The sequence below is a fragment of the Falco biarmicus genome, chromosome 15, assembly GCF_023638135.1.
Source record: "Falco biarmicus isolate bFalBia1 chromosome 15, bFalBia1.pri, whole genome shotgun sequence".
Lineage (NCBI taxonomy): Eukaryota > Metazoa > Chordata > Aves > Falconiformes > Falconidae > Falco > Falco biarmicus.
The window spans coordinates 11,349,646-11,359,367 of NC_079302.1; the positions used below are offsets into that span (position 1 = coordinate 11,349,646).

The 9,722-nt window shown below is 36.1% G+C and overlaps 1 protein-coding gene across 1 annotated transcript; it reads left to right on the forward strand.

Annotated features, from left to right (window-relative positions):
- The first annotated feature begins 432 nt into the window (after positions 1-432).
- Positions 433-9,699, forward strand: LOC130159225 (fatty acyl-CoA hydrolase precursor, medium chain-like). Its single transcript, XM_056360615.1, has 13 exons — positions 433-558; positions 1,158-1,362; positions 1,771-1,906; positions 2,171-2,304; positions 2,830-2,983; positions 3,241-3,342; positions 4,186-4,284; positions 4,761-4,901; positions 6,198-6,278; positions 7,181-7,328; positions 7,973-8,122; positions 8,943-9,015; positions 9,164-9,699. Exons 1-13 carry the CDS (start codon positions 483-485, stop codon positions 9,351-9,353), a joined length of 1,689 nt encoding a protein of 562 aa, XP_056216590.1. The 5' UTR covers positions 433-482; the 3' UTR covers positions 9,354-9,699.
- The last annotated feature ends 23 nt before the right edge of the window (positions 9,700-9,722 follow it).

A 9,722-nucleotide genomic window follows, 5' to 3' on the forward strand; every position in this document is an offset into this window, starting at 1 on the left:
TAGCCCTCATGAAAACTTCTGCAAGAATTAACTATTTTTGGTTTTATTCTTTTTAATTTTTAATTCTTATTTTCTAGTTATTTGTAATCTGTAATCCTGTTTTTTGGTGAGGCTGTTGTTTTGGCGTTTTTTTACAAGATATTAAGCGTTGACAGCTCTGGCACATCTTCAGAGCTTCACTGTTTGCTGGCAGGATTAAGAGCAGATTAGCTACGATTAGACCTTTTGTTGTTGTTCACAGGTGGTGTTGGATCATTTCTAAATCATTCATTCCTAGGATCAGGTGATGATGAAATGCGTTGCACTAAGGGATTGCATTTACACTTTGTATCACCTACAGCTCTGAAGGTGCTTAATGCAGTGCATGTTCATAAGGGAATTTAGCTGCACTCCCTAATCAGAATGCCCTCAGCAGGGACCTTTGTACCATTCTCTTCCGGACAAAACCAGAAAACAATCTAGAGTCCACACGGGCATGAAAAATGGCTCCTGAAAGCCACATTTCTTTGCTTTGTGCCTTGTTTTGCAGTATAGCATTCATCACTTGCGAAGCAGAAGGTAAAATTGAATATCTGTTATTGCTGTTGGGGAAGCAACTGCACTAGCAAGTTGCAGTGTAGTGATTTTGAAAGTCTACTGCTCTTATACTTTTGTTAGTAATCTGCAGAAGTATTCCAATAAGCTTGTTGCAAAAATTACGGGTTTATGAGCTGAAACCATTCCTGATATGATTTTATGAGAATAAAACTTTGTTTCTTAAAAGTTAGAAAGCAAAAACATTTCCAAATTATCTAAACAAAATGTTTTTAAGATCTTATTGGATGATAAATTAAGAAAATATTAATGATTTCTGTTTGCTCTGAAATTTGTTGTTAAGCTTTATGCTCTTGCAGAGTGACTAAACTGTCTTGCCTAGTTCCTGTTGTCATTGGCCAATCCAGCTTTAAGAGTGTTTGGCTGGGGTTGTCTGTCATTGCATAGAAGCGAAATGAAACTGAACAAAATCTAAAGTAATTAATTGAAAAGTCTGGTAATTATGATAGAGTTATAGAATAATTAATATAATTAATATAAATATACAATATAGTAAACATTATATGATAACGTTACAGTTGTGAAGATGCAGTGTTTTTTCTTTTATCTTATGTGTCACTTAGGACAGAATGGTGCTGAGCTAGAAGTGACTATCGCACATGGGCGGCTCAAAGGGAGGCAGGCAAATGTGAAGGGGACAGACAGACTTGTAAACGTTTTCCTTGGGATTCCTTTTGCAAAAGCCCCAGTTGGATCCTTGAGGTTTTCCCCCCCTGAACCACCTGAACCTTGGAATGGTCTGAGAGATGCAACTTCTTACCCACCACTGTGAGAGCTGTTCGGTTCATTTGTATATAGGACCTGGTCACGTTTGTCAGTGTTGTGTTTATTAGGGTACGGAGGTCTGATTTTTGTCTGGTAATGAATATGCTTCCAGTACTGAAATATTTCAAAAGAACTGTGGGAAAAGGGACCACAAATAATTCCTGGGAAACTCCTGTCTTTGGAAACATGTTTTCTCATTATGCTGTGATGAAATGATTCAGCCTTTTAAGTACTGTGCACAGAGCTGTGCTTTTACAGGCCTCACCTTTAACTGTATATAAGTAACAAACTCTGAGTAGCCTGTGGGAATTCAGCCTGTGGGACAAAAGAAAGTGTGTTTTCTTTATCATTGTTACATTGTTGCTATTGCAGTTTTATTACTAATAGTCACGCTTCCTTTGTTTTGTGAAGATGTCCTCAAGATCTGTCCATGTTGAAAATAGCTGAAAAAAACTTTAAAGAAAAGCACCTTCCATTCCAAACTTCTGAGGACTGTTTGTATCTAAATGTTTACAGCCCTGCTGGTTCAAACAAGGACAAGTTACCTGTACGTAAACTCATTTTACAAACTTGTGTTGCACAAAGTTGGCCCCTAATGATAGCTCCTAAGTCACTTAATTGCCCTTGAAAATCTGGTGCTGTATTAACAAAAACAATATTATTACATAAAATTCAAAGTCCACCAACCTAAAATTCAGCTCCTATTGAGGTTTGGTGATTTGAAGTTCAAATTCTCTGATGTTGTCATCCTCTTTCACATGAAATCTACCAAGCAATGTATAAAAGTGTGTCTCACCCTTTTTTCTCTAAGGTAATGGTGTGGATCCATGGAGGAAATTTTATATTTGGTGGTGCTGCTAGGTATGATGGTTCTGCACTATCAGCCTACGAGAATGTTGTGGTAGTAATAATTCAGTACAGACTTGGACTCCTTGGATTCTTCAGGTAAGATGACCTATTTTGTTTTTTACAAAATGCTTCCGATCATGTTTGAAGCATGCATGGTTTTGTTTTCTGAATCAGCTGAAGTTCCACACCAGCTTCCTGCTGTCACGGTGGTTTAAATACATAGTTCAATGACAGCAGGACTGGAGAACATTGAGAAATATCCATAAATTCCATTTACATTGTCATTTGATTGGAACCTGCTGTCAAATCAGAATTGGGATTATTTGGTTCTGGATAGGATGTTTGTTCTTGCCTTCTATCCCTTGGTGTGTAAAGAAAAAAGTCATACAGTGTAAAGGCCAGGAAGCTATCTGTATATGGGTAAACAAACGGTAGAGGCAAGTAAATCAGTGGGGCTTAGATCTGACTATGAAGGATTTTAGGTCAGTAGGCTGTACAGATCTTTCCTTGGCCACGTATGAGACCTTACACAAAATGTAAATTGGTGGGATTTATTTTATTCTGGTGTTAGAAGAACTATTACTCTTCCTGAGAAGCTGGCTTATAATACTTTTCTTTCAGTACTGGTGATGAACATGCTCGTGGGAACTGGGCATTTTTGGATCAAGTAGCAGCTCTTCAGTGGATCCAAGGAAATATTGAACACTTTGGTGGAGATCCAGGATCTGTCACACTCTTTGGTGTATCTGCAGGATCTTGCTCTGTTTTTGCACATGTAGGCATGCAGTAAATACACTAAAAAGTAAAGTCTTAAAAAAAATCTTCAAAAACTCAAATAGTATAACATTTCGTGTTTAATCTGATTTTTGAAAGTAAGATTAATGGCATATTGTGCTAAGTCTGAACACTTCCCTTGTAAGCACATAAAAATGTGTAATTCCCCACTGAATCCAGCAGTCCAGTCAAGCATAAAGTTATAGGATAAGGACCTTAATTGTAGAATAAATACATCTGTTTTTCCCTTCTTGGCAGGTTTTATCTCCTTTGTCTAAGAATCTCTTTCATAAAGCAATATCAGAAAGTGGAATTCTAATCCCTCCTGAGGAAGATTTACTTCTTTCAACAGATCTTAAGGTAGGCTCTTTTTTTTTTTTTTAAAGCCTTTATAACCTAAAATAGGATAATTCTGATATCTGATAATTTGGTTAAAGAGAAAAGGGAAAAATCTGATTGCATGTTATGCAACAAAGTTGATCACATTTATTCTCACTGCATACCTATAAATATATAGATTAGTACTAAGTAAATTTTCATTCAAATAATCTTATTTATTTTCAATCTCATTTGGTGTTGGAAGTAGATTTTACAGTTATGTGATTATAATATTTGTGGTTCAACTTGGGTATTTTCAATTACACACATGCCAAGGCAGCCATATGTTCATTTTCATGCACACTGTAACTTATAGAGTAACTATGAAATTTATTATGGGAAGTTTAATTAGAATCCGGAAGAGGCATTCAGTTTTTATGCAGATATGGTCTTTTATGGAGGAGCTTTATTTGAAGTAAATGAATTATTTAAAAAAAAAAAAAACGCAACAAAAAAAATTAATATTAAATTCCTCTCGGTATGTACCTTTTCATTTCTCCTTCTGAAACAGCAGGTAGTAATAATGTAAGTCTCTCATAAGTTGATTTTCTGAAATTTATGTTACAGCCTTGTATTATGCCTGCAGCAAGGCTGGTGTATTACAGTGAATAGAAATACAGCAAGAAAGAGAAGTAAGAATAATTTCATTTTCTGATCAAACTGTAGTATTTCTAGTAAAATAAAATACTGAAAGACCTATCAGACTCACCTGAATCTGCCCTTAGATAAAACTATTAACAGTAATGTTTATAAAAATTTTATATTTATAAATTCCTTAAAGACCCCTCATAGCTAACAGGTTTTGTCTTTGTTGATAATTTCCAGAAAGTTGCAAGTATATTTAAATGTGAGATGAGCAGTTCACTCTCACTGATAAACTGCTTAAGGAACCAGGAAGCAAAGGACATAGTCTTTCACAGTACGGTAGGTGAATCTTTGCTTAGTGACAGATATTTTTAATGGTACCCTTGCAAAACTTCAGCTCAGCCTCTGACCAGAATTCATTGTGGGCCTATTCCCAAGTTGATTTTTCTTGACTTTTGTCAAAATACCCCCTAAATACTGAAATAATATCACATAATTTTCAAATTTTCAGTGAAGTCTCACAGCACCTGTAAAGTTGTGACCAAGACTCGAGCGCACATGTCTAATGTCAGTTAGGAGCAAGACAGGCTCAGGAAAACATTACATTACTGCATAGCATGACCCAACCAGGCTTGGATTTTTTACTCTTGTGCTGAACTATAAATTTATTTTACAGTAGCTGTAGATACTCAGATTTCGTAAAGCCATTTTTTGCGCTTAGAACATTAAATGTGGATATTTTATTATATGGTTTGAAGGAAAAAATGGAAAATAGCATTAACAAGTAATTTGATCTTTTTTTTCTCCTCCTTCAGGAAATGTCATATCTATCCTTAGTTTTGGATGGAGTATTTCTTCCTAAGTCACCTGAAGACATACTGGCTGGGAAAGAATTTAATGCAGTCCCATATATGATAGGAGTCACCAACAATGAATATGGCTGGAATATTAGATCTGTAATTTAATGGCCATTCTTCATTTTTTTGAATGTTTGTGTTAACTATCTAGGCAACTCTGAGAAGGTATTTGCTGGTAGGACACCTTTTAAGTATTGCCAAAAGGCTTTGCACTGTTGGAAATGTATATAAGGTAAACTTTGCTTGCATTATGATTCTGTAGTGACCCAGAAGCAGTTGGTCGTAAAACAGTGATAGGCTTCATCCTGCAAGCTAAACTACATGGACATCCCTGGAACATCAATTTTATACAGTATTTTCTTATCCTAACATTGTAATCCCTCATCCAGGCAGAGAGAGGAAAAAGAATGCAACAGTCAAGGGCTTATTACTAAAAGAAAACTAAAACCAATCTTTTCCCCCACAACACATGGTATTCAAGATTGATACATAGAATGTTTAAAAATGTGACATTGATCACCTTAAACAGCTTATGCTGTATGTCATTATGAACTCGGACTGCTGGTTATATCATTGCCCCTGTTTTCCTTATTACCATGCAGAAAAATCTATCGTTTGACTATCTCATTTGGGGACAGAGTATGGGGGTAATGCAGGTGTCCATTCCATTCTCAGTGCATTAATTCTTTCTGATATGAATTCTATGGGTAACTCTAAAAAACAAGCAATGGCTATATGGTGAACAAAGCTGCAGGCAGTGGATTTGTGTCCTTTCTCTTCCTTGTCCTTTTTTCTTCATTTCCCAAGTATTCATGTTCATCTATGTAGTACACAGCATTTGTTTTGAATCTATGTAGCAACTGTGTGTCTCTGGGAGTGCGCTGGTACTGAGTCCAAGAAGAAAAATGTAAAGTGAAATCTGTTCTAATTCATTCTGTTGGAAGAAGAGTCATTTTATGCAATGTTCCAAAAGAGGAGGAGCATTGCCTTATCTTTACTTCGAAGGGTTCAAACAATTGGACTAGATAGAGAGGCTGCCAATAACTTTTAGTATCTCCCCTACCAGGGGGAAAATAAGCTTTTGAGACAGAAACTTTTTGCTTCAATTCTGCCCTAATGCTTTCTAGTCTTAGAAATTTCTTAACAATATGTGTTGATTTAAGGATAAACTACTTAGTATGGGTAGTTTATGTAGAAACTTTCACCAAGGAAACATTTACTGCAGTAAATACAAGATTTTCAAGACAGATGCTGCATTGTACTACATTTTTGCGTATGATATGATGCTTCAAAAATAAACACTAGTAGTAAGAATGAAGTGGAATAATGTAGTTCGAATGTTAAAAATATTGGAGAAGTTGATTGGCACTAGTAACATCCTTTTTTTCCATGCAGACATCAAAAATACCAGGTTTGAAGGAAGTAGGAGATAAAAAATCAATCACTTCAACTTTAGAATTTTTACTACAAATGATGGTAAGTACTGTTGCACTAATCTAGTTTGAGAAGTGAAATTCCTTTTTAATGTATATAACAGATTTGTGGAGTTTGTTGTTCTCTAATTTCCTGCTTGAGTCATACTCTTACTAAGTCTTACTAAGACTTGAGGTGATGTTATGCTCTGGGTAGAGGCCCAGCAAAGTTGACAGGACCACAGTGTATGGAGTTACACAGAAACAGGACTGAGTCAGGCCTGGGATTTGGGGAAACGCCTTTTTCCTTCTAGACTTCTGAACCGGCATTTTTCTTTTATGTATTTTTATATAGGATTACTGTAATAGTGTCTCTAATCTCATGGTATCTGATGGCTAATCTCCTGATTGATGGGTTTCAAAACAGGGTTTTCAATATGTTTACGTTAAATTAAAAGTAACTTTTAAAGTAGTTACTTTGCATTCCTAGTTTTGAAATTTATCTTTCAATCAGCAAATTCTAACACTAAAAACGTAAGCTGTGTTTGGAGATCCCACTGGTCTTGCCCTGTAGTCTAATAGCCCATAAATCTTTCAAGGACTCAGAGAATTTACTTTTGTTATCCCTATCTCCTTTCTCCTAAAGAAAACAGAAACCAACAGTATTATCAGGAGGCGCTGCTGCATTTCATTGATTCCTGTAGAGTTTTAACCTATATAAATCCGTTGCAAATTTGACCTGAGGTTGGTTGGTTGGTTTGTTTTTTTGGTGTTAGGTGCAGAAGGGGGTTTCCCCACAAAAAGTCTGAACGGATTTTATTTGCTGTCATGGTTTCCCATCAACATGGGTGCTACCCTGGACCTTTGTGCCTTTGCAGAATCTCTGAAATGTAAAAGATGACATTTATAGCTGCTAATTCAGAGTGTGATAAATTTTCTGTTTCTTGTTTCCCCTTTTTCTCTGAGCATGTACCATCAGAGTTTCTGCCTGTGATAGTGGATGAATATCTGGGAAACACTGACGATCCTGCTGAGCTACGGGACCGATTTCTGGACTTGCTAGGGGATGTAGGAATTGTCATGCCATCCATTAAAGCACTGAATTATCACAGAGGTGAGCTAATGAACACTAGTAGGATATTCAAACCTCTTACTACCTGCTGGATCAAATGATGTAGACACAAATCCTGTCATGTGTAGGCATCCCTTCTTGAAATTCCCACTGGGAACTTGAAGGCGCATGTGATATAGATCTGCAGGATTGTGTGAAACAAGTGTATGTACTCCTTTATCTTTGTAGTAGTGTCTTGCACTTGTACTTACAGTCATAATATATTGAGAGCAGAGCATGATAACACAAGTAAATGTTTGCTAACTGAAGTATACAGGCTTAAAAATTAAAACATATTAAAGCAACCTGGAATTTGTCTTTTGGCCTACTGCTGCTTGGGAAGTCAACAGCTCTGTAGTCTGGAGATTTTCTGGTATCTAAGTGCAGACAAGCTGTGCCAAAATACCTGGAACTGGAAAATAATTTGATGTTATTTTGTTTTCTGTAAGTTTTCCTGGAGTGATTTTTTTTGTGTAAGTGCTGTGAGATCTTAATTTTGAATTAAAAAGAATAATACATATTTGAATGTGACATTACACTGGAAATGTGCCCAGTATAAAACTTTGGGCATATTTAAAGTAATACTTTAAACAGCTGATGTAATTTATGCTTCTCTTCTTTAACTCTCTAAATGTTATGTCCTCTAGAGTCTGGAGCCCCTGCTTACTTCTTTGAATATCAGCATCGGCCCACTTCATACCGGGATAGTAAACCAGAGTATGTGAAAGCTGATCATGGAGATGAAGTTGGCTTTGTCTTTGGAGGACCATATCTGGCTGGTGATATTCAGCTACGTAGTAAGGAATAGAACACTCAGTGTTCGCTTATAAATTGCTCTCATAACACTGGCATTATTCTGTTCAGTCATTCAGCCTCCATTTTAATCAAAGTGCATGTATTAACAGTGATACCTTTCTCCTGTTAGAATTTGTTTAACACTAATTTACTGTCTTCTTCATTCTTTATCATGTGCAGTTTGCTGTTTCTGAAGCATAGTAAGTTACACATATTGTCAACAAATGGGCAAATAGGACATTTGCTAGAAAACATCACCGTCATTGTACCAGCACTGTTCATGAATTTGCAAGATAGTTTTGGCTGAAAAATAAATTGAAGGAAGGGTCAATTAAACTTGCAGGGGATTAGCAGAGTGCTTGGGAAGAAGGAAATCTAGGCTCTTTTCTTTTCCTGAGGAACTTAAACTCATGTCTCCTTTCCAGGGAATCCCAGGGGCTGTCAGGATCCAGAGAATTTGGGACTCGGTCTCTTTTTCAGATAGTAGGCCAGTTGTGTTGATTAGTGCAAGGCTTGGAACTCTAGTGTTTTATTTTCTGCGTGATGATCTAATGGTTAAGTTAAAGACTCAATTAATATTTAAGCATTTTATTCAAAACGGAACTGGTCCATTGAGGAAAGATTAAGGATAATTATAGCAGCCTCATTCATAAAGAACGCTGAAATCCTTTCCTGATGATTGCTGTATTACTAGCATATTGCAGGTGCATTGCCTCTGTTGTAATCAGTAAGTTGTTACAACATATTCACAGTCTGAAATGCTGCTTCTGTAGAAGCAATGTTTTGGTTTATGCCACGCACAATAATTATTTTCTCTCTCAGGTGAAGTTACAGAGGAAGAAAAGAACCTTAGTAGAACTCTAATGAAGTACTGGGCTAACTTTGCTCGAAATGGGTAAGAACCATGAGATTCATGACACATTACTAGTTTGTATTGACTCCATAGTGAATTAGCTGTTCTGTTGATTCAGTCTTAATTTCTGTGATTGAATTCCCTTGTGACTGAAAAGGGCAATTCACTTTTTCTTTCTTTTTGTTTACAGAAATCCTAATGGAGAGGGTTTGGTTGAATGGCCATCTTACAACCTAAATGAAGAATACTTGCAAATAAATCTAAACCAAAAGGTGGCCAGAAAGTTGAAAGAAAAAAAGGTAGAATTCTGGAGAAAGCTGATGTTTGAAAAGACAAACAACAAAAGAATGGAAAACAAGAAGGTTAATTCAGAGTTATAATTTACAGTCTAAACATACACATAATATGCAAACTATTAGGATAGTACAAGAAATTACTTAAAGTAATTTTGAGGATAAAATCAGGTTTCCCTTCTTTTGACCTTTTCTTCACTGTTGCCATATTTGCAGTTATTCACTGTAATAATTCCAATTGATATTTTTCCCCTTTTTGATCCTTCACTTTTTCCTGGATTCATGTCTACAACAGGAGCCTCACTTATTAAATATAGGTACCAGATTTCCCCACAAGCAGATTTCTGTTGCTTCCCTGGGACTGAAGACACAATATAGCAGCAACATTTTTTTAATGAAGTGAAATTAATAAAGAACCGATTTAAAAGTAAAACTGTCTTTTGATGTCAAGTGTAT

What these genes read in the sequence shown, in the direction of transcription:
- LOC130159225 (XM_056360615.1), top strand. Translation starts at nt 483, where the DNA reads ATGGCTCCTGAAAGCCACATTTCTTTGCTTTGTGCCTTGTTTTGCAGT. An exon ending in ACATAGTCTTTCACAGTACG is followed by an intron (nt 4,285 to 4,760) that starts GTAGGTGAATCT and finishes CTCCTCCTTCAG; the next exon opens with GAAATGTCATATCTATCCTT. An exon ending in GCTAACTTTGCTCGAAATGG is followed by an intron (nt 9,016 to 9,163) that starts GTAAGAACCATG and finishes TTTTGTTTACAG; the next exon opens with AAATCCTAATGGAGAGGGTT.